At 35.0% G+C, this 20,308-nt stretch overlaps 1 protein-coding gene across 2 annotated transcripts in view; it reads left to right on the forward strand.

Annotated features, from left to right (window-relative positions):
• Nucleotides 1-9,626: 9,626 nt before the first annotated feature.
• The window catches only part of LOC107704626 (microphthalmia-associated transcription factor-like), a 48,810-nt gene continuing 38,128 nt past the window's right edge, over nt 9,627-20,308 (forward strand). For both annotated transcript variants that reach the window (XM_016507603.1, XM_016507606.1), the window contains exon 1: nt 9,627-9,824. In XM_016507603.1, coding sequence (XP_016363089.1) covers nt 9,721-9,824 — 104 coding nt within the window. In that variant the 5' untranslated portion in view covers nt 9,627-9,720. The remainder of the gene's footprint in view (nt 9,825-20,308) is intronic.

Consider the following 20,308-nt stretch of genomic DNA (forward strand, 5'->3'; position numbering starts at 1 on the left):
TAGGACCATGTGATATTTCAGTTTTTCTTTTTTAATAAATCTGCAAAAATGTCAACGATTCTGTGTTTTTCTGTCAATGTGGGGTGCTGTGTGTACATTAATGAGGAAAAAAAATTAACTTAAATGATTTTAGCAAATGGCTGCAATATAACAAAGAGTGAAAAATTTAATGGGGTCTGAATACTTTCCGTACCCACTGTATGTTTGCTAATGCTATTAGCATTAAGGTGAGGAAAATTCTCAATCTGGAGATAATTTTATTAGACAAAAACTGGTATAGGCTTGCACAGTCCAAGTCAAACAATATGTATATAAAAAGTTACAATTCATTTTGATTCATTGAGTATTTAAGAGAGTTGCTACTAGAGTGTATCAGTCACTTATGAAGTTCAATAAAGCAATAAGCCCCGTGAAGCCGTGGTTTACAGTGAATTTATAACAGATAAGGGACGTTGTTATAAAACCTATTAATAAAAACAGTATTCTTCCACCAAACAATGTAGTTCCTCAGAAACAGTTGTGGTTGCAACAAAGTGATAGAGCAACACACAGAAGTAAACAAAGGTGTATGTTTGTAGAGTAATTTACAACAGCTTCGAACGTGGCTCAGCCAATCAGAATCAAGGACCGGAACTATCTGTTTTATAATAACAATTCTGATGCTGCCTATTAGACAGCAGCTGCATACACAGTAAAAAAAAAAAAAAAATCACAATTATAAATAAAACTGAGTACTGAAGTGCATTTTACAAGGAAGTACTCTTTCAGTTTTGTCCACAAAGATTTAATGTTTGAATGTGTTACTTTACATTTCTTTGTGATTGTTTGTAAAAATAACTAGCAAACTCTAAGTGAAAATTATTTCTGCTACAATTTTTCTTCCCAGTGTATGCAGGCAGAAGACAGCAAGCTGCTCGCTAGGTTTTGGAGCACAGCTATTGAATGTTAGGCTACAGTCTTGTAAAATCTGATTCATTTAACATGCCCATAAAATGTTGATATATTTTAATAAGGACATAAAGTCTTTATATTGAGACTCAATAAGACTCAGCAGACACTAGCGGTGAGATCCTCAGCTGGTGTAAAAATCCACTAATGCTCCACAGTACTGGTCCTCATACAGATACGGGAGGTTAGACCATAGTTTCTCTCAACAATAGAGGTCGATATCACATCATAGGATCAAGCTCTAGACTGATCACACACACACACACACACACACACACACTGTCCCGCCGGCAGCTCATATCCTATGGGTGATTAGAGCTGGTTGTCTGCCAGCTGCTTGGGCAAGAGATTGCGTATGTTTGCAACCCTCAGGGACATCAATAAATCCACCTGCAGTTCATAGTCTAAACAGAAGCTGCTAGAAACAGAGTTTATTCTGTATTCTGAAGGTCAGTGGCACTACAACAATGATTTAAAACCAAAAGCTGATCTGATTATCAGATGTTTCTTCCAAACACCAGCCTTTTCTTCTGAGGTCTCTTGCAGGCGTGAGATTATCCACATGGGAACTGGGAACAAAGTGCTTTGGGTTTGGAACTGGTTTTTAGGCTCTGTGAAATAGTGATTATCACATGTGGGAAATATTTTAACTCAAAATTTTAAATAAAATAAAACAAACAACCAAATAAATAAATAAAATTTTGCATAAAGAAAATTAAGCCTATTTTAGAACCTTTAAAGTTCATTTGTTTGTTTTGTATTATTTGTATTATAATTAAGAACATTTGCAATTCTTTTTTACCGCTAAAACGTTCGGGTCAGAATTGATTTATTTATTTATTTTATGCATCAAGGACGCATTAAAACGACAGTAAAGATATTTATAATGTAACAAAAGATTTCTATTTCAAATAAAAGCTGTTCTGTTGAACTTTCTATTCATCAAAGAATAAAAATATAAAGCAGCAGAACTGTTTTCAACTGATAATAATCAGAAATGTTTCTTGAGCATCAAAGCAGCATATTATTATGATTTCTGAAGAATCATGTGACACTGAAGACTGGAGTCATGATGCTGAAAATCAGCTTTGACGTCATAGAAATTACATTTTAAAACATATTTCACAATATAACTTTTTTTTTTATTAAATTAATGCAGACTTGATAAGAGATTTCTTTGAAAAAAAAAATTTTTTTTTCTTTTAAAATTTTTTAAAATTGTACAAATATTACTGACCCCCAAACTTTTGAAAGGTAGTTCATGTCATACAAAACTTGAATCAATCTAATTTGTAAACAAATTAAGCGTAAATCAAATTTGTGAACTGGATCAACAGACTGATTGTAAAGAACTCTGAAACATTTATTCTAATATTTAAATGTGTGAATAATGGCAGTCTTCTCATTTATAGGTCAGTGGTTCCTTTCCTGATCCGTTGTTGCAAAATATAACTTTTTCTTTTGATTTTAGAGTGAAATATGACTTTGATATTTCTTAGCAGTTTTGTGAAAATCCTTATGACTATCAGGAGCCTCTGTCTGTGCAGACTATGAAACTCAGAGGCTCCAAACGGCCAGCTGAGCTGAGAGAAGCACAGCTTTCATAAGATGGAAAGGAGAAACGACACTGAACTAAAAATAAGCTCCGACACCAGGTCATCTACTCTTTTAACTAAATTTGTACTTAAAAGCACCTTGAACGCAAGCCGCGCGAAAAGTAAACACTTTACAGGAAGATGTGCTACTAGTGAAAAGGATGTGATAATGTACTGTCACAGAAAAAAAACACTGTCACTTCCACTGGCTTGCAATGAGAAACAATGAGCGCTATCTTCTCTAATTTAGTGTTTCAAATGAGTTGCTGTCTGTTTGTGACAGGGCTTCCTGAACATGAATTCCTGCAGTTGCTTCTCACAGAAACGACGCTTGCAGCTTATTTCCACATCCAAAGACTCTTCTTTAACTACCAGTTCCTGTTTACAAGGCTGACAAGCTATACGTCAAAGAGACTTTTCCTGAGAGATATGAGGGAAACAAAAAAGCTATAACAACAGGTGAAGGGGCATACAGGTATAATGTACTAATGGGGATTTTTATAGGTCCCATTATTGTTTATGTCCAATTTTGAGACCATAAAAATACTATTTTTTTAACTCTTTTTTTATTAGAACATGTTATAAAAGTTATACATCAGAGATAGACAATAGGGGTGCCGACATTTGAAAAAATTTACAAAGATAAAAGCAAACTATTTTTGAAATGCTTTACATTTACACCCATTTTGTTACATGAAAACAGACATAAAATATTGGTGCACTCACAGTATATCCAAATCACTGTACTCTCTACGATGAGAATGTCTCCTATACCGCTAATAATGGCTGCCTCTAGCATTAGCATTAGCAAGTAGCAAATCATGGTTCATGCCACGGCTGTGATATAAAGTAAAGTTTTTGCTCTTTATTTTTTGGCGTTTTTAAGACTGTCCTGCAGCTCAAACAACAGATCATAGTGCTAGCAACGCCAAGGTCATGGGTTTGATTCCCAAGGAAAGAAATAACTGATAAAACCGTGCACCTTTAATGCAATCTAAGTTTCTTTGTATAAAAGTGTCTGCCAAATGTGTCAATGTAAATGTATGTCTCATTAGGTTTGTGCAGTGCTATTGGTGCAGCTGCTAATTTTCCAGTCCATGGTTTTGGGAATTTGTAGCATATTTAAAAAATCATAACAGCATGATTTCATATGCTTTTAGAAAGCATCGCCCCTTTTTGGAGCGCCAACAGCATGGCATGCAAATGCAGCGATGCAAATATTCCTCCAGCCGTCCGACCTTATTTTACTTTAAGGTAAGACTTCGAATATGAATGAGCTAGTGTCCTGCAAACATGAGTGCCCCATCTGCTCCCCAAATTACCTCCAAATTCTGAAGCTAATAAACAAAGTTAAATTGAGAAAGGTAAAGAAACTATATAGACTGTACACAGAAACTGTACACTGACCTTAGAAATAACAAGACAAGACAAAGGTTATTATATTAGTTTCTAAAAAGGAACAGGTCACCCAAAACATAACAACATTGGCTCATTGACAAAACAGGCCTCTACCTAAACTCCAGAAATGCACCTATACATACAATTCACTGCAGTTTCCAGCGGAAATGAACACTAGAGGCAGTAAAACACCAACAAGTTTCAATCATGTTCACACAAATTATGATTACAGGGCAGATTATCAATTAATAAACACATATTTTTGGTGGTTCCTTGCACATAATATTTTATGACCTCAAAACACCTTTATAGTGCATAATGTGTAAATTAATACGTTTTGATGTTTGCATCAGATAATCAGTTCCATATGTATGGCTTTTCTGACATAGTAAACTTGTTCGGTAGCGCACCTGGTACAGCACTGCACACTCGAGTGCGAGTCCCGTTAAACATAAGTCACGATAAAAGAGCTCAAACACTTAAATAGCATGGTAGCTTCAGCAAATGCCTTTTTATCTCATGTTTACTTTTGTTAACAGTATTGCTTAAGTTTAGAGTAGGGCTTGGTTTAGGTAGTACAATCTTTTAAACTGCTAAAGAGCATTAACCTTTTAGCATTCTGCGATACATACAACAACCAACATATTAAAAAGTTGCCAGATTGATGTTCATCTGTTAAAACTCAACACTTCACTGGAAAATTTCACTTTGAAAGTGTCGCAAAAAGTGCAAGGAGCAACGTAATATCATTTTGCACAAATGTCATCATGCATTTCTATTTTGGGTTGGAAAAATACAAATTCTATCATAAATCACTAAGCTTGCAGCTAACATTCTTGTGTTCACGAACAGAATCACAAACAGACTTGACAATTAATAGTTTAATCCCAGTTTGAGTGTAATTTTATATAAAAGAACACAGTAGCCTAGCACAAGTAAAGTGGTAACCAATACAAATCTGCTTAGGCTATATAGGTCTATGCAATGCAGCCTATATTTACTTAATGATCATCTCATGTAATTTCCTGTGCCCTCATCAAAGAGGAAATATTAATTTCACAAACCACTATGTCTGTGATGTGACCCAATACTGTCTATGTTCAGAAACAGATAACCAGAGAAGAACTAGCCACACTGGTGGTAAACCCTAGTGAACTGTCTTGTAATGTAAATAGGCCTATGCTTTAACAGGACATAGTGGCCGTATGAAATTAATAAATTAATATGTTCTTATCAATGCTGAAATGAATGGTCAAGCACAGATCCCACCTGAACAAATTGCTGAATAAATGCGAATAACTGCCCTGTTCATTCAAAATAATAAACCATGAACATCTCCCCATTAATCTGTCGTGTTTCACGTGCTCCGGTGCAGCCTGTTGTCAAAGCCGAATAACAGACGAAAAACGGCAAATAATTCAGAAGCGTGTCATTTGAGTAATACACGAGCGAATACATCTTACCTCTGTCTATTAAAAAAGGGCGTTTCCGTTCAGTTCACACGCTCGCTGTCGGCTGTACCGCCGCATCTGCTTCGGTCCCTCATCAGTTGCTTCTGTGATCAGACACTCACCACGCCTTCCCCTTACCGGCTACAAAGACACAGACCGGGGCCATGCCGTTATCTGCACACACTCACACACTCATATCCATAGTAGGCTATTGTGTGTGTGTGTGTGTGTGTGTGTGTGTGTGTGTGGATCCCCTACACACGCCCTCCGCTCACTGACAACACACACACACACACACACACACACACACACACACACAGCTCGCTATTACAGATCCTCACACTGATGCTGCCGGGAAATAGAGTGGATTTCGAATTCGCGATATTCGATTGTAATATTATAGAACACGTGATAATCACACACACACACACACACACACACACACACAGCTCGCTATTACAGATCCTCACACTGATGCTGCCGGGAAATAGAGTGGATTTCGAATTCGCGATATTCGATTGTAATATTATAGAACACGTGATAATTAATTCGATGAATCGTTTAAATTAAATGACTCGATTCACTGATTCGTTCGATCAGTGCGCTAAAGGTGCGGTATATTTATCCTCAGTGTTGGGGGTTACGCGAGTTACGTAATCAGATTACTTTTTTCAAGTAACTAGTAAAGTAACGCATTACTTTTTAATTTACAAGAGACTTTTAAAGGTAACTTTCCCCGACGCTGTTTATCGTTGCTCGGCAAAATTTTGCGGCAAAAATCCAGTCCGAACTTGCACGTTTGTGAGTTTGGCGTGAGGGCCCACGGAAATTTCGCTCATGTTCAAGCTGGTCACACAAATTCTGCGCTGACCATTAGAAATCAGCTTTGGTTTGAAAGTGACTTATGAGCAATGCGCTACAATGGACAATAGACCCTTCTGAACACGAAATTGTGCAATGAATGTGACCGCACCTTACGAAATACAGTGAAAAAAGAGTAGGTAGCCTAATTCTAATTCCAGCTAACATTCTGAGAACTTTGGCTAACGTTCTGTTTCTCTCAAAGTTATGAACAAACATTCTTCCAGTAACGTTAATAGAATGTTCATTCAAAGTTATCTGGTCTTTAATATAATGTTCTCAAAACGTTGCCACAACGTTATTTAAGCATTGTTCATGGAACTTTTCTGAAACGTTATAGTTGTTGTTTGTCTAATGCTTACTACTTGTTTCAGAACATTCAGAGAACATTCAAAAGTAAAATGCTCAGTTGTTTCAACCCAACTTTGGGTCAAATATAAACTAACCCAAGTGCTAGGTTAAATATTTAACCCAACAGTTGGGTTAGTCCATATTAGTCCATATAAGTAAAATGATAAAATGGAATGTTCCCTTAACATTTGCATAACACAAATATATATATATATATATGGATGGTTTGAGCATTCAGAGAACATTCAAAAGTAACATTTGATAACACTTTATTTTAAGGTGTCCTTGTTACACATGTTACATGTAGGCTACTTACTATTATAATAACACTTAATTATGCATAATTACATGCAGGTAACACTAAACCAAACCCTAACATATAAATGTATAATTACACTGTAACAAGGACACCTTAAAATAAAGTGTAACCTAACATTGTCATAACTTAATGAGAACACTGGCAAAACATTTTTAGAACATATTTTTGTTAGCTATGACGAATGTCTTATATATGCGTTAATTAATTCAATTAGTCATTCAGATTCAGTTAATCATTTAATTAATCATTCTTTGAAATATAATAACTTGGGATATGTGCTGATTAATTAGCAAAGTCATTCAAACACTTTTACATGTTAACATAAGCAAGCCTACTGAATAATAACACTGAACTAAGCATACTATCAGCCTGTTTTGTGTGTATTGACATATTATTAGGCTAGTAATTATTTATACATGACATGCGTATCATGCACTAATCCATGTAATCCAAAATGTCTCAAATCACATTTAGATCGAACATATTAGTGACTTGACTAAAGTTGTGATCATGAGTGGTAAATTATAAAATCTTTTTGACGATAATTAAATAAAACTCAGGCTGCACACTACGTGAAGATACATTGGCATTATTGAACTATAGACAAGGCGCCTCCTCTCCAAATGTGATGCCTCGGCTCTTCTTTCAGCAACTGTAATTCGTAGTCATTACTCTTCATGTATAGTACACAACTGCTGAAAGGTTTCCATGTACAGCCAAACTGAATTGGATAGAGGCTCAGGATTTTGGGTTTGACAACAATATCCCAAACATCTGAACAAAGGGCCAGGTTTATTTGTATCTTCTCAGTGCCCACTGTGTAAATGCCCATGGGATCCCCCTTCCCTATATATCACTCTCCACCCACAACACACAAACACCATCTGCAGTGAGTGACGAGCTCAATGTTCACTCCAACCGGAAGCTAAAATCACACAAGCATATAGCTAGGGAAACCCACTGCATAATTGCAATTAAGCATTATAATGATGATTTCAGTTGTACAAAAACATATGATTTTTAGATAGAAATAAAAAAGTATGAAGGTCTACACCTAGATATAACTGTCACTGGAGCTTAAGCTAATCCTATAATGCACAAATGAGATTAATACAAATAAACCACCACTTTGCCAAAACGTAAAACATTTGTCTGGCCCCCAAAGCTGTTTTTAATGAGGATCTCTAAGCCAAATCTCTGATATAAGAAAGTGAAGTCATCATGCACTCAATACAGGACAGATGCCAAAAGATGTTGAATAATCATACAGAAGATAGTGTACAAATTCACATCTGAAAGATTCAGTTTTGTTGCTCAGAATATTGATTCTCAGTGCTGGCTGTAACTTATTAAATATAATCTGGATTACATGATACGACTCCAAAATGTAAGTATTTGTAATTAGATTACGTTGCACTTTTAAATATTCATAATCACAATACAGATACTTTTTTTTAATTGATTGCATGAGTACATAATGTTCACACAATGGCAGTAAATTACATTTTTGACATAAAATATTTACTTGAAATACCCCTGAGATTTTAAGATTTGAACAGCACGTTCACATGTTCACTGATGTTAGTTAATGGTCACATGACATGTAAGTAAACAAATAAAATAAAATATAATGTAATATAAAATTATGTATTATATAATGTAGATAACTAAACAATTGTAAATGATTGTGTTTTATTTAATTGATTATTAAAGAACATCACATTGGTTGCCTGTGTCATGAAGGTCGCTGCAAGAGTCACTTCCCTAAAAAATATATTAGTCTGACACAGAGTGTTTCTTAATTAAACCCTGTCGCATAACAATGCTGAATGCTTAATGTCACTTTATAATGCTGAGGCTAACCTCTTGGTTACTTCATGTCCACCCTGATAGCTGGACACAGAACTGAACCCAGCATATAGCAATAGGCTAAAACCAATAATCCTTACTGTAAAACTTTTATGGCATTACAATATACTTTTATATAAATTTACTTTTTATTGTGCTACAAATTATGTGCGTGTTACAGTAAATACGCACAAGGCATGCATGCATAAATGAATTCATTCATTCTGATTCAGGTAGAACTGATATAAGACCAGAAATATATAGAATATAGAAGGTGTGCAGTAATCATGAACTTTCTCTTCAGTGGTTTGTCTGAAAATAACTTTCTGTACCAACTGAAATAGTGTTTGTAAACTAAACTATCGAATCTACTTATTTCAAATTTGGACAGAAGAATAACTGAAACCTCTAATATTAGTAATGTTAGACACTAAGTCAAATAGTAGGTGATAATGTTATCTCATTGATTTGATTATACTCCCATCGCGTGGACATTGAGCTGTACTGTTTACAAAATTACATAGAGAGTAAAATCATACAGCAGCTCCGTTTATTTAAAAAAAGAATAAGAAGAAGAATAAATAAATAAATAAAAATACAACGATTATCCGCGGTGAATAATAACAATTAAAAAAAAAATGTTCATGATAACTGAACAAGTAAAATGTTACTGTTCATTGCAAAATGTTGTCGTAGGGGTAACGCCTCCTTTTCGGTGCCAGCCAATGAAAAGACGCTGACACAAAGCTGTCGTCATTCCTGGGATTTGTAGTTCCAAGCTTCATTTGGCTGCATTCGCCACAGTCGAACAGCCCTCCTAACGGACTACAAAACGAAACCAGCGCACTACTGGAGCGCACAGCTTGACACTCCGTGCGTCTGAAAGTACGGCTCTGAACTGACTTATAATTTTCCACCTGGCAGCTGACGAAAGTTGACAGCTTTGAAAATGCAGTCGGAATCGGGGATCGTGGCCGACTTTGAAGTCGGAGAGGAATTTCACGAGGAGCCTAAAACGTATTACGAGCTGAAGAGCCAGCCGCTGAAAAACAGGTCAGGGAATGAGCGTCTGACAGCTCTCTCTAATGCGTTTTCTCTGCTGCATGCTTTTAAAAGTGCGGTATGCCCAGAAAAGACCGCGTCTGGGATTTGTTTAATGTGTTATTGGTTATTCTGCAAGTTGAGTCTTTGTAATAAGAACCAGCGGCGCTCTGTGCATCCACGCGACGCGACGGACAGCCTCGCTTATTATAATGAAGCGCAACAGTTGCGTCGCGTTGCGTGCATTACAGTAGACAACGCCTTAGGATACAACATCATCATCAAATATTTACTCATGCAGCCTGTGTCTGTATGAAGACCTCACTCTTTTAAAAGTGTGGTGAACTTTGGCGACACTTTCTAATCGCTTTCATAAACATGATGTGAAGCAGATTGTAGGTCAAGTCCTTTTAGTTATAGGTCAGCTGTCGCACTTTTTTATCCCGGTGAATATTTTAGAGTGGGATTATTATTATTATTATTTTTTATCAAAACATATTGCACATCTCCAGCGTTGTTGCCCAGCACATTAATAAAAACATACACTGAACTTTTTGTGACAAGAGCAGTGCATGTTTTGCAGCAAAACTGAAATAGTAATCTTGAAACACAAGACAAAGAGTGAAAACAGCAAATATTTAAAAGACACTAAGCATATGAATAATAAATAAATACAAGTATGTATGGTTGTTTTAGCTAACAAATAGTTTATTTATTTATTATTATAATTTTTAACATTAAAACACGTGACAACTTGCCCCAACCTGACATTATATTGAGAAGAGAGTCTAATCTTTCGGTTAAATCTACTGTTATTATACATAATCTTAAATTTGTCTAATTTAAGAGGGTTTTTAACTGTGTGTTTGAAAAACATAGCTAAAACCACTGTTAGAGAAAACAAACATTTGTGCATTCATACTTTTTACACAAAACCTTTTAGTTTACAAATGTATGAAGTCGGTTTATAAAAAATAGACTCCTGGTCATTATTATTATGGGCAGGTATAGGTGACAGTTGTAACTTGATGTTTTGTACTGTAACTTTTTACCCTTTAATTTTTATTTTATTTAATTTTAGTTTATTTCAAGCTGTACCAGCATGAAGAACGCCACTGAAATGATTATACAGATGAATTTATAGTCATAACTGAGACAAAGACATGAGAGTTTTAGCAGACAAAGTGTTTTATTTTAATGCTTCTTATACAGTCCAGGCGAAAGTTTGACCAGATCAGAGATTGCAGTCAACTTCTTTTGATCGGCTTCTATATAAATTATGAACTAAATGAGCTATATTGGATTTTTATATGATTTTATATTGTTTTATCATGTCATGCATTGTTCATGTCCGTGCTTGTGTGACTGCAGTGCACTCCTCATGCTATCTCAAGTGTTTTAGCTGTAAGTTGATGTGATTTTTGAGATCTTTCTGATATATGTGCATATGCAGTCGCACTTTTGACTGTTTCTGAAGCTTTGCTTTCTGAATGTTGTTCAAGTTGTTCTCCTGAAATGTTACAGTTACATCAAACGAATGCAAAGACTCATTGAGGCATGCATTTTCCCCGACTGTTTCACCATGACAGCTTCACTGGCAGACAGTGAGATCCTCATTTAGATGAGGCAGACGGCTCTGGCCGCCATGAGGTGAAAATTAGCATCATAAATTTAGAAGCGCAGGATAATACCTCAGATGCTGTGAGTGAATTTTGGGGGCTATTTTGGTTTGTTGCCAAAATATTAAGCGTAATAATGGGGGTGTTGGATCACAACAGGAAGCAAATATTGCACTGAAATGAATTGATTGTACGATCTGTCTTCAGTTTTGGTGATGAAGTTTGGATCTGTGTTTTTTTATAGAGTTCCCACAGCATCTTTCTACTACTTTCTTCAAACTTTTTACCTCAAAGGGCCAAAAATCAAACTTGATTGAGGGCAGTGGGCCAAAAATGGATGTTACGTTATATCCAGCTATATTATATTATTCTTATTCTTTTACAAAATCTTACTACTTTATCTGGGGTTTGACAGTAAATAGCTGACGTGTGGCAAAAACTTGAAGTTTAGCTTAACTGTTGAGAAGAAACTCCTCGAGTTCAGAAACCCAAAGATTCCATCAAGTTACTCCATCTTGTAAAAATATTGCCAAAGTTTACCCTTGTTTTACACCACTTACCCCACAAGTCTTTTGGTTGCACTTCTGTAAATTATTTTTTCCCCATGTAACACGTAAGGCTCAATGTTTATACTTTAGGAGGAGACAATACCTATAGTAATAAATGAACAATAACCTGGGTTAAGAGAATGTATGTTGACTGTCACCTTTATTTAGTCAACATGTTTAGTGAGCTGAATACTAACTAGGGTTGCAAAAAGTTGTTTCGGAAATATTCCAGAAATTTTGGAAACTTTCCAGGATTTTTTGGAATATTCCAGGGATTTTTGGAAAGTTTCCGGAAATTTTCCACCCCTTTTCAACCCTAATACTAGCACAGTCTGGCACAGACAGAAACGATCAGCCCCTTAAGTATCTATCTGTTAAAACCTCATAGTTTCTGCTAGAGCTACATGATTAAGCTGTGATTTAATTAAACAAATGCCAAGTTCTGTCATGAAACTCTAGATGGCGCAGGATGATGGGTCGTTAACGCAAACTGATGATATTCACAGCGTTAAACTACTTGGCACAAGCTGATTGGTTCATGTAGCATACACAGCCAATGAGCTTACTGCTTTACATTTAAATGGCTGTTTAGCATTTACTAGAGCATTTGACTAGAGCATTGACCCTCCACCTTCCCTAGCTCCACCTGTATAGATCTGCTACGGGTTATTTTATATGCTACTTGTGCAGCAGCAGTATTTCTTAATACTCACAGCACCGTATTGGCTTATGTATTGGCAGTAGCAAGTTCCTGTACTTGCTTTGCTTTGCAGCAGCAATAACATTGTCATATCCATTAACATGCTAAAATCTTCCGCAAGTTGTCATGATAGAAATATATGCGCTGTGTGTTTCAGAGTGAAGGGCAACACTGTGTTCATTTACACACGAGCAGCTCATAATTCGCCAGTGTTTGCCGCAGCTCAGAGCGTCTCTGTCTGCAGAAAATACTGCTCTACACGACCTTCATCGCTGCATCTGGGTTTGGATCGTATTAACGTGCATTTGTGAGCGCATCACACGTCAACCATGTTTCCATACTTGTAATGAGAAGCACTTATCAACAAACAAGAAGCTTTAAGGGCTCCCTGCAATTTTCTTTCAAAATAAGTCGCTTGATGGTCTAACACTTGAAAATGAAGAAATTAAGACACCCGTGAATATTAGTTTTATAAAGTTATAGTTATAATGTAAAATATTTAGTAGTATATTTCAATATTTAGTTAGTAATAATATTCTTTTGTTATATTTCTTATTTTTGTTTAGTAATAATAATACTTTTATAATTCATTTATTTTAATAATAATAATTATTATTATTTATTTATTTAGTTTTATGGACATATTAATATATAATAACAGCATTTTAGGCCAAATTGTGCAACAATTTCACAGACAAGCACAGTTCAAACAAAGTCACAGACAAGCACAGCAAACCTAGATATTTTTAAAATAGCATTTTAAATCACAATCACGGTTTTTATCAGTAAAAACAAAATAAAATAAATAATAATAATAATAAACATTAACAAAAAATGTCCCCAAAATCAAGTAGCCATAGTTTTTATTTATTTATTTATGCTATACTTAGCTAGTTGTTCTCAGTTTTGTTGCTCATTTTTGTTGTAAACAGAATATGTATAACTTGAAGTTCTGTAATTCTTTATGCAGCATTATGGAGCAGCATCAAGCAAAAAAGTGATTTTTCATTGGTTTTGAGGTGATTAATTTAGATACATCAGAAGTGACCAAGTTGAGTGCTACATGCCGTTGAGTTTTAAGAGGCTGGTATGAATTGCAGCCTGTAGCCGCTGGCAGTTGTGACTGGTGTCAAGATGTCAGAGGTATAGTTCTGCGCTCCTGATATTGATCTGGCAGCAGAGCCGGAGGCTGAGTGGCAGGAGCAGGTGTTTTTAGTCAAGTACCACGCTGGCCATCAGCGAGAACATCCTCACATCCTGGACTCGCTCACTGGATGGAGTCCAGCACTCCTCACAATCCACTCTTTTCTTCAAACATCTATTTTCATTCATGAAATTGTTTTTTGATTACAATGAGGCGGTCAACAGATACTTCTCCTCTTATGAGGGCAGAGACGGAAGATGATTGTTCTCAGTAGTTGATTAGTTTCATAATAACAGATAAGGATGTGCAAGCTGGTTTGATTTTTTCACAGCTTTGTCGATTACAAGGCCACTGCGGTTGGGAGTTTGACGCAAGAAACCGGAACGGTGGAGTGTATTTTTAGGTGGTCATCAGCACAACTCCTTAGTCAGATTTCAAGAGTTCTTGTTGTTGTTTTTTTTCTTTGACCCTCCCAAAATTCCCAAAAAAGATTCAGGCGTGAACCTTCAAACACACATTCATAGTAACCTCCCTCTGGTGTGCACATTTTATTTGTGATCCCGTTTCCCTGGAAAAAATTAATAATTTTATTCAGCAAAGACGCATTCATTTGATTAAATGTGTCAATAAAGGCATTTATAATAAGATTTATATTACAAAAAATAAATGCTGTTATTTTCAACTTCTATTCGTCAAAGAATTTCCATAAAACTATGAAGCAGCACAACGTTTTTCAACATTGATGATCATAAGAAATGTTTCTTGAGCAGCAAATAAGTATATCAGAATGATATCTGAAGGATCATGTGACACTGAAGACTGGAGTAATGATGCTGAAAATTCAGCTTTGATCACAGAATTATTATTTTTTTTAATATATATATATTCAAATAGAAATCAGTTGTTAAATCATAAAATAAATTTCACAATTTTACTGTTTTTACTGGGTTTTTTTTTGGAGCGAATAAATACATTTGAGCCTTGGTGAGCAGAACAGACTTTATTTATACTAGATATATAGACTTTTTATTTATAACATTAAAAAAATCTTCACAACCCCAGACTTTTGAAAGGTCATGTAGCTTTAAAACCTTAGTAAGCATAAATGCCTTAAAACAGGCTGAGCAGACTGAGTCACATAACATATTCCACAAAATACAGGAAGCAGACTAATAGTTAAAGTCTACAGCATACAGTATATCTAGTAAATATAGACATCCTTAAAACATGAGACATTTTCTTGCAAAAAAGCAAAGTGCAGAAGATTTTAAGACTTGTTTGGATTTATTTATGCTTAAAACCAGAAACTTATTTGCCAATAGAGAAAGTAAAGTAGGCTTCATTGAAGATATAATCTTTGTTTCTGAAGTTTTTTAGTGGCGTGAGATGCAGCACAGGCTCCTCAGAGTGCGCTTGTGAAATCAGTGTTGTGTCTTCTGGGTTATGGGACAAAGGAAAGGGAACATGGGAGACCTTTTGCAAGTGTAGGGAACACTAGGATGATCTAGAGCCTCTAGCGTGATGAAAACAACATAGATTTATGAAGAGTACTACTACTAGATTATTACTGCTATTACTAGAGTATTATTATGGTCATATAATATAGATATCTGAACATGCTGGTCTTTTGGTGTGTGTTGTTACATATATATAAATGTGTGTGTGTGCTAAATAGTGTTCTTAGTCCTTATTTTCTGTGACAGATAAGTTCAGACAGAAGTTGCAAGAGTTTACTTTTAAATGAAATGCCAGAGACAGCTTATTGTGTAACCAAAATGCCAATAAAAAAAAAAACGCTTTATGCATAATTGGAGACTATAGGGGACTATTAGTTATAAATAAGCTTGAAATACATTGGGACTCTTATTTTGAAATGTTTATGCTTTTCTATTGCTGGCTGCTCATTCAACAAAATGAGGGAGATCAAATATGCACTTTACAACCATCTACAACATATTACATATTAGGGCTGTCAAAATGGCTGAAAAACTAAATTAAAATTTTGTACTTAAATATTATCAAAATTCGAATTAAAAAATTTCAAAGTTGAACTTGCATTAATTTTACATGGCTTTCTAAACATGCGGCTCTTTTGTGCGAGGTGCGAGGTGTGAGATGCGAGTGCAGCGGTGATAGATGTCCCTCTAGAAAATGCGCGTGTTATATGTGTTCTGTGTGAACGGCTTGGTTTCAGTTTTGATGTAAACAACATCTTCTCTGCATTGATATTCTCTTTTTCCGCAATATTTTTAATGAACAATGCAGCAGCCCCGCATCTAGTGGCTTCAACTGGACAGGCTAACAAAAACATTATATTGCAACAACACTTACATCGTCATCGCATCTCATGCGCCATTGATTAGGCTGCCTCCTTAACGCACACCTAAAATTCGAATGCAACGTTTTTGCATTCGAATGTGGATTTTTATTTTAAATTCGACGAATATTCGAAATTAGATTTTTTTTTTTGGACAGCCATTTTTAGACACTGTCATAATTCATCAGCAGTAGATCATAAGCAATCTATTGGTTTAAATGTGCGATATTTGTTGATTATTAACTGCTCTAGAACCTGCAACAGTGCCATGTTTTTACTTTGAAACGCTCATTTGTATTTCATGAAATCATTAACTTTTGAAGTTAATTATTAAGTTAAATAATAACATAAGACTGTCTCATTATTCCTGTTTTTCCATCCCCAAATATAAGACCTCCTAAAGTGATAATTAAGACATTTGTTACACCATTCAAGATATTTAAGACTTTTTATGACCTTAAATTTCATAACACTGAATTGTTTTAGACTTTTAAAGGACACGTTAGAACTTTTGTTGTTCACACAAATGCCTCTAAACACATTATACAGTTCACACACTTTTATTTTTAGTCGCAAATGCCAGTGAAACGCTCGCACTGTCATGCCCTGTAGTGTAGTTTGATCAATCAATAGTCAAAAGCAGTAACAGTATAATTGTAGCTTAATGAGCTTATTTGGTTATCGTTGGATTATAGTTGTATTGGTTATCCAACTCTGTGCTACTTACATTAAACTACATTACTTTGATTATTTTCTGATTAATCTTGCGTTATTAAGACATTAATAGCGGTTATAGAAATGATTAAAGAAATATGCATAGATGATTATAAACTACATTTTACTGCTGAAGCTGCTGCCATTTTGTATGTTTCAATTGAGGCCCTCTGAAAATTCCGAATTTACAAGTTGTAATTAATTCTACGCAGACGTAAATGCTATTTACAAATTGAAATCTGGTAATCATGGTAATTTGACATGGCGCGAACGCACCCAAAAATGAAAATTCTGTCATCATTTACTCACCATCATGCTGTTCCAGACCAGTATGAGTTTCTTTCTTCTGTTGAACATTAAAGAAGATATTTTGAACAATTACGGTAAAACAACAGTTCCTGGCCACTGACTTCCATATCACGGGAAAAAATTTGCTGTGGAAGTCAATGGCTACCGTCAACTGTTCGGTCACACACATTCTTCAGAATATATCTTCTTTCGTGTTCAACAGAAAAAAGAAAAGGTTTGAGACAATATGAGGGTGAGTAAATGATGACAGAGTTTACATTTTTGGGTGGACTGTCCCTTTAAGATAAAAAGCTACTATTGAGCAGTTCAGGCCCTGCTTCATTATATCATCAATGTAATGGAACACTTAAACAGAATTGCTTTGTAATCATTATTTTTTTTTATTTAGTGATGATTATTTAAATAAACAATTAAAAAAATAATTGATTATCATGATGTTTTAAAACACTCAGTAGCAGACGCTTAAAATAATTGATGACAAATCAACGAATCATCACCGAGAGCTGCTGTAAATCAGATACAATCTCTGGAGAGCTGCGTTCACCCAGAATGTTTCCTCCTCGTCTCCTCATTCTGTGAAGTGTGAGTGTGTCAGTGTTTCCAGCGGAGCTGATAAAAGTTGAGTGTTGAGTGAGTGACGACAAATACAGAAAAGAGTCGATTGAGTCACGGTAGTATCATTAGACTTGGAGCATAAATGCAGTGTGAACAGAAGAGCAGTCACAAACCGGAGTAAAGAAGAGACACAAGCCCAGAGGTAGGACATCAGTCTGTTCATTTATAGACTTCAGAGCTGAGATTTAGTGTAACAAAGAAATGTTTGTATTTACTTCGAAACAAATACTGTGTCCGTTTCTAATAGAGATGCTGAAAGCTAAACTGTTTGACGTAACTTTTCGATTGACTTGGGCCCCAAAGTATGTTCTTACCGTACAGTACATTTGACTTTCATGCTCTTTGTAAACCTTTGTAAATGTCCTGAAGATTTGCACTACTGACAGACCAATAATTTTAGATTATTACACTGATCCAATAATTATTCCAGCTTAGTTAGGCCTGGACTAGTTAGACCTACTTCCTCCTTATTTCATTCCCAAAACCTATTGATAATGAAGAGATTTCAGTTTGTATTTTATAATGAATTAAATATTGTAAATATTGTATAAGAACAAGCTAATATACTGATTAATATACTAATATACTGATTCAGTATCATTAACTAAAGCTATCAAAAAAATCTGTTCATTGAAATAAAGCTGATATAAAATAAAATGTTACATCTTAAATAAAAACAAACAAACAAACAAAAACTTAAAAATTAGAAATATTGACTTGAATATCGTAATATATAATCAAAATGTAATAACCTGCTTGGCTTCTGAAACAACTTTTCGGCTGAGTTCACCAAGGCTCATGGTTAAAATCAGGTCCTGTCTGTTTTATTTTAAATAAGAAAAAATTAGTTGTATTGTAAACATACATAGTGACATTATATTGGCCACCTAAATTTAGATATCAGCAGTTAAAAATCATATAGGTCAACCAGTACTTGCAGAATAGACTTTTGAAAATTCATCTCTCCATAAATTTCAAGTTGGGTCGATTTAGGACCTTAACATAGCACACTTGCATTTGACACAACGTGATTGTGAGGATGAAAATGAGATCTAAAGTCTATTCCAGCACTGTCCAGTAGCACAGTTGAGTTAGTTGTTGCATGTTTTCTAAGCTTGTGTGTTGTCTAGGCCTCTGAACTGAAAGACAGAGTTCAAGCCCAGCAAACAAGTGAGGAGAGAATGAATAAAACTTAATGATGGAAATGGGGGGCAACAAATTGAATGAAGTGCTCCCCACCCATCCTGTAAATATTACAACAAAGAGCCCCACTATATGTCAGCTGTGACGGCTGACAACAGACTGTAAACATTACTGAAAGCAGCTTCTTCCTCTTTAATGTTTCTTAACTTGTTAACATACAGCAAAGCATTTCTATTTTTTCACAGAAGCTACATTCGTTTGGAAAAGATTGATTTTAGTCATTTTGATTCATAGTGCTTCTGAAACAAAGCCTCTGTTTGGAATAACATACGGTGTTATTTCAGTATCAATCATGTACTAGTGTTGTTTTTGTTAATATTTTGAATTAGATTTTATTTTCATATTTTCTGTTTTCTTAATGTTTTCATCAATTTTGGTCCAGATTTTTTTGAGATTTTTTCAGTTTTATTAGGTTTTTTTTTTTTATGTGTCTGCAGTTTTGTTTTAGTCTTTTTAGTACCTCAACTTAAATTAAACAAAAAAAAAAAATGTTGCTTTGGGAATATATATATATATAAAAATTATTTATTTATTACTGAAAAAAAAACATTATTTTTGTTGCCAAAATGAACTTTACAACACTACCATTAGAATCATCACTCAAAAATATCCCCACATGGCTATTCTATTCTATTCTATTCTATTCTATTCTATTCATATATACATAAGTGGGTAAAAGTGTTAAGAATAGAATAGAATACAATAGAATATATATAGAATATATAATATATTTTTTGTCATTGTTTATAAAACAACAGAATTATATATGCAATATAGCTTTTCCTTGGTTACCCCAAATTCAATGTTTAGAATTTTCTTCTAAATTTCGAGCATCGTAAACAGTGAGCTTGCTCGGCCTGTGCAGTATTTTCTCTGCTGACGCATCTGTTCTAGACTTCGTAATATTTCCTCATATTTCCAGGGTTGAAGCAATATTTAAATAGACGGAGCAAGATACTTCATCACCCACCAGGAAAAGTCCTATATGCCGTATATGGCCAGTGCACCCTTGGTGGTGTCCGTTGTTTGTTGTGTAGATAAGTGAAAATTAGGAAAAATGTATCTGCCTTTTGGAAAACATATATTTCCCTGTACTTTCAATTCTTCTATTAGACATTTTGAATCTACTTTCAACAATGATGCTTTGTTTTTAAGGTTTTTACCCCTTTAAGCCATTTCAGAGGAAACTCCTAAGTATGCAGTAAGCAGTGTGCTAGTATTGCATTCTGAATCCAAAATCTTGTTCACATCTTTACACTCGTGTGTGTGTGTGTGTGTGTGTGTGTGTGTGTGTGTGTGTGTGTGTGTGTGTGTGTGTGTGTGTGTG

This window comes from Sinocyclocheilus anshuiensis, unplaced genomic scaffold (assembly GCF_001515605.1).
Source record: "Sinocyclocheilus anshuiensis isolate Anshui unplaced genomic scaffold, SAMN03320099.WGS_v1.1 scaffold2232, whole genome shotgun sequence".
Lineage (NCBI taxonomy): Eukaryota > Metazoa > Chordata > Actinopteri > Cypriniformes > Cyprinidae > Sinocyclocheilus > Sinocyclocheilus anshuiensis.